Source organism: Aegilops tauschii, chromosome 2 (assembly GCF_002575655.3).
Source record: "Aegilops tauschii subsp. strangulata cultivar AL8/78 chromosome 2, Aet v6.0, whole genome shotgun sequence".
Taxonomy (NCBI): domain Eukaryota; kingdom Viridiplantae; phylum Streptophyta; class Magnoliopsida; order Poales; family Poaceae; genus Aegilops; species Aegilops tauschii.
Window position 1 is genome coordinate 21,117,039 of NC_053036.3, and position 5,356 is coordinate 21,122,394.

General features: G+C 41.9%; 1 protein-coding gene across 2 annotated transcripts; it reads left to right on the top strand.

The window, feature by feature from the left end:
- Positions 1 to 2,257: 2,257 nt before the first annotated feature.
- LOC109758338 (F-box protein SKIP23) lies at positions 2,258 to 4,708 on the top strand. 2 transcript variants are annotated; one of them, XM_073507745.1, is made up of 2 exons: positions 2,258 to 2,498; positions 2,568 to 4,640. In XM_073507745.1, exons 1-2 carry the CDS (start codon positions 2,261 to 2,263, stop codon positions 4,295 to 4,297), a joined length of 1,968 nt encoding a protein of 655 aa, XP_073363846.1. In that variant the 5' UTR covers positions 2,258 to 2,260; the 3' UTR covers positions 4,298 to 4,640. The 2 variants fall into 2 exon arrangements, with proteins under 2 accessions (XP_073363846.1, XP_020172782.2); XM_020317193.3 differs by having other exon boundaries at positions 2,267 to 2,498; positions 2,574 to 4,708.
- Positions 4,709 to 5,356: the final 648 nt, after the last annotated feature.

Consider the following 5,356-nt stretch of genomic DNA (forward strand, 5'->3'; position numbering starts at 1 on the left):
AAATAAATCTATAAATTTGTTAAAACATGTTAAGCGTGTTTGTAGAAATGTAAGAATAATTTTACACAATATTTTTAAAACATGTTGTACAATATTTTTGAAAGAAATGTTGTCAATTGTTTGAGTGAATGACGAACATTTTTCAAAAACACTTTTACAATTTCTTAATGCATGTGAGACTTTTCCAAAAGTACGTTGAGCATTTTTTTTTTCAAATGCACTGACACTTTCTATAAGTTTATGGCAGTTGTAATATTTTCTTACATTTTTTTCAACCAGGAAAAATAACATCAAAAAATAAACATGAAATTGGAAATAAATAAAAGGAAATCTTGTGTGAGCCCATAAGAGCATAATATTAAAAAAATAAGAGAAATGATTGAAGAGATAAATAGAAACGTGATATATAGATTTCTAGCTCGTAAATATTAACATACCAGTGGCAGGATGTGCACCACCGGCGGGGAGGTCCCAGGTTTGAAACTCGGACCAGCTGTTTTTATTTTACTCTTTTTTCTCAGTCATACTGACCTTCTGGGCCCACGTTTCAATTTGTGGTGCTTTCTTACATAATTAAATTAAATACGAGGAGGTTTCTGCAAAAAAACATCGTACGCACACAACACACCCAACGCCTCGCCCACGGTCAGCCACTGACATGTGGGCCAACGTCCTGCTGGCAGGCCATACACCCGGATACGTATCGAGGCACCATATTTGCACAATAAGACAAATTGGAACATCACTTTTGTGCATTTTACAAGTTTGGGTATTAAACTGATCAGGACGGACAAGTTAAGACACTCGTGGTGTATTTAACTCTTCATTTATTGAGTTCGGCATGAGTAACATATATAATACATGTGTGTGTGTGCGCGCGCGCGTGTGTGCGTGGGTCTGCATGTGCGTGCGTGCATGTGTGTGTTCTCCTTTAGTGAACGGTTACACGTATTAAAAGGAGTACTCTAGGCATTATTAAACACAATAATATTGACACCACATTGATGTGATCCCTTCCGCATTTGTATGGTTGCAATTTCCCCAAATGAAATGATATCAATTTTACATTGGGCATCGAGCCGGAAATCTAATTTGGCTCTCGGGAGCACGTGGTGCTGTGCGTGAAAAATCATTTTTGAATGTCAAAAAAAAAAATCCCAACATTTTTTATGTAATCATAGTCACATCCAAATGCTACCTGAAAAGTTTTAGGCAAAAAGGTTAAATATTTTGGCCCGTGCAAAAAAAAGAACACCAAATGTTACCACAAATTTGTTTTTTTTTTCACCGACAAAACACTACCGCCCCATTTCACTTGAAAATTGTCAAGCATGCTTGCGAAACTAACACGAACATCCACACAAAAAAACCAGAATTTTTTGAAAACATTAACTAGTTTCTGTAGGTAATGTTCATCCAGAAGCAACTGCTCCCGGGAGCCAGAACGCCCCCCTCCCCCCCCCCCCCCCCACCCCGCATCGAGCAAACTTCACAATAGAGGGTTTTTTTATACTCTCTTGGGTTCTCTATAAAGAGGGTTTGTTATGATTTCATGGATTCTCTATAAAGAGGGTTTGCTTCAATTTTGAAAATTATTTTTATTTGCAATTCAAATTGTTATAAGATGTAAGAGTGCATATATAAGAAAATACATTAAAATAGATTTTTGAGGCTTTCGAGGAGAGCAAGATTTATCATCCCGTGACTTGATGTACATCGAAACATATAGCAAAGCCAGTACAATGGTATGTAGGTGAGTTATCCTCTCTAGAGTAGAGCAAGTACTCCATCTTTTTAATCTCTGGAAAGGAATAAAAGTCCACTTAGTAAGCCAAAAAGACAATAGTCTGCTTAATTCAGCTGAACTCTTTAATCCCTGGCTAGTAACATGGTGTGAATTGTGAATGAGCTTGCATATTTGAGTCCACACATATTTTGAGCCGAGAATTTTCGGGTAAAAATTCCGGGGAGATTCCGGGCTAAACAGAAGCATGGCATCTCATGCACAGACAGAAAGCTAGAGTTTCAATATTTTTACAGATTTGCGGGCCCGAATTCAACCTCAAGAGGACCAAAGATGGAAAAGTGTTTGACAAAAGCAATCCCATTCTTCTATCTGCCAACATCAATCACAAGTGAAATGTTTCCATGAATAAGAAATTGTTTTTCTAGTTTTTTTAGGCAAAATTGTTTTTTCTAGTTTTTTTTTCTAGTGGAATGAATAAGAAATTCATTAGGCCAAACCGGCCACTCTGCAGACATGTATGTATGCATGGGCCAAGGCCTACAGGCCGCTCGCCAACTGACCGCTCCAGCACCACTCCCTCGCCGCCGCCGCCGCCGCCGCCGCCGGCGGTGCGAAGCCAGCTTCCTCTTCCCAGCGGTTCAAATCTCTGTCTTCGCTGGCCACAGTTCGGACGAACCAGCTCCCCGTTGCGGTAGGCGGCTGCCCCAGCTCCTCCCCCGGCCGATTAATCCCCTCTGGTCGCCCGCCGCCGGTTAGTGCTCTTCCTTTCGCCCTTTGCTTGCCGGTGAAGAACATGGAGCGTGACTCGGAATTCCTGCAGGAACAGGCTCGCCCGAAATTCAGCACAAGTCGGAATCTTTGCCGAGTGCCAGTCCGTGTTGTAGCACTAGAAGCGCCCTGGGAATCGAATTCAGTCCATATCCGTATTGTTCTTGGGCTCGGATTTGCTTCTCCTACTGGAATTTGAATCGGCTGGTGATCTATCTCTATAAGTATCGCCAGGAGCCAGCCTTTCCTCTGCAGAAATTTGCGTTCAACTTACTGAATTTTTTGTCAGTTTGGCCCAAGCTGAAGATATCTGCAGAGAGATTTGTCAGTTTGGCCGAAGCAGAAGATATCTGCAGAGACTCTGCTCCAATGGAGTCATGTAGTGTTGCCAGGATAATGAGCTTAGGGAAGCTTGCTATACACAGGACGTATTTGTGCACCCTAATCTTCAGAAATTTGCCAAAGCTGCTAGGCTTCACTCCCAGGTTACCGAAGAAATTCTGCAAAGCTGAACATGTTGAGCTACAACTGACCAAGAAGACTACACTAGGCACACTGCCGGAGCTGCCTCCGGACATCTTGATGGGTATCTTTGCCACCCTTGAGATCCCTGACCTCGTGCGTGCCGGCTCTGTCTGCTCCTCCTGGCGCTCCACATACACAAGCCTACGGAGCCTTGGGCAGTACAAACTCCAGCAGACGCCATGCCTCCTCTACACTTCCGAATCCGCTGGTGAGAGTGTTGCATGCCTCTACAGCCTCGCGGAGAAGAGGTCGTACAAGTTAACTCTCCCGGAGCCGCCTATACGCACTAGGTGTTTGATCGGGTCCTCACATGGCTGGCTGGTAACTGTTGACGACAGATCTGAGATGCACCTTGTCAATCCCATCACATGTGAACAGATTGCTCTCCCATCAGTGATCACCATCGAGCAGGTGAACCCCATAGTTGATGAGTATGGTGCTCTCCACAAGTATGAGTTCTCAGGGCACACTGGAACCTGTGGTGCTTATAGGTCGCCATCAATCTTTGCTCTTGACAAGCTGCGGCACGAGCTCCACTATAAAGCGTTTGTTTTCCCTGATACATCCACTGGAAGCTACATTGTCGTGCTCATCCATAATCCAGTGCGTCAGCTCTCTTTTGCAAGGGTTGGGGATGATAAGTGGACCTGGCTGCCACCTCATGAAGACTATAGTGACTGCACTTACAAAGATGGCCTGTTGTATGCAGTGACTGGAACCGGAGAACTCCATGCTTTTGATTTCAGTGGGCCTGTTATCACAATGGAGATGATTATAAGTATGCGCGAAATGCATCACTGTGGGTACATGTACATTGCTCAAGCTCCATTGGGCGATCTGCTGCTTGTTTGGAGAATCTTTCAGGATTATGATTTAGAACCTGAACCAGGGTCATCTGTGTTTTGGAACAGTACGGAATATAAAATATATGAATTTGACCCTTTGGGAAGTAAACTGAAGGAAATAAATCGCTTGAGTGACCATGTGTTGTTTCTTGGGCATAATCAATCTCTTTGTCTCAGTGCTGAAGAATATCCATCTCTCTTGGCAAATCATGCCTACTTTACTGATGATAATTATTTATGGACATTGGGATTTAAGAATAATCACCGTGATATGGGAATTCTGAACTTGGATGATAATAGCAGGGAGGACCTTGAGTCTCTGCAGCTTTGGTCAAATTTTCCTGCTCCAATGTGGATTACACCTGATCTTAGGAAGATGAACTTGGCTTCAGGATGGATTGAAGAAAACTGATCGATGGTCAATAAGCCAACAAAGGGGTGACTTGCTGGGGTTACTAGAGGATGTCATCAACAAAATATTCGAGGGACCACCTGGACTGTGTCAGGGTGTACTCATCGCTTGGCCCTGGTCCTTACAGGCTAGATTGAACCTAGTTCACGCTGAATAAATAGTTTTTGAGTTTTATAGTGATGTAATTCTCCAGAGTTTAATCTGTCAACAGAAAAGTTTAGTGATATGGATACTTCTTTGTTCTATGTTCTTGGCATTTTTTTTCTAATTTCTTCTGTGATGCTCGTGTCGACATCTTGTGGTGGTGTGTTGGTATATTTATTAATTCTTCATCATTTCCGAATGATCAGATGAGTTTGTTGTAATCAGTATAATTTCTACTATAATGTCCAGATTTGACATGTTACTCTAGTGTTACCCTGATGGGTTTGGAATAATAGCAAGGAATTGGAATGATATTTCCTTCGAATATGAGAAAGTTGTAAGCCTGCATTAAAATGGTACTATTTCCTACCAATTGGGGTAGCAGTATTAAACACTTATAGATTGTACACAGGAAAGCAACTGTGCATCAGTACTAAAATTTAGAGATAAATGCACATCTCAACATACATATGGATTTCAACTGCAGAATTTCATTAAAGCCGCTGTTTCAGAGAGATATAAATTGCAGAGCAGGAGTCACAGTGCCACATTCACTCAATACATCTAATAAAGGAGTACAACTTTTCAAGCAGCACTCAAGATCATTTTTCTCCTCTCGTCGTAACAACTTTCTTTCTTGGCAGTATCACTTCCATCATCAAAGCTGCTGGATATCTAACATCAGTTGTAAGCCTGCATATCAGACCACAATACTTAGCATCGTCGCAAAAAAAGACCACAATATTTAGCAGAGAAGAAACAATTGCAATTTGGACCGATTTTCGATTATTTGGCTCTAGAATCAGCCCAGCAATGCATGTCAATCAATTTACATTAACCTTTTTCAGATATGCAAACATGGCAAGAATTTGTCATTGAGAGTTTTGAGAACATACATTCTGATAGGTTGAGCAG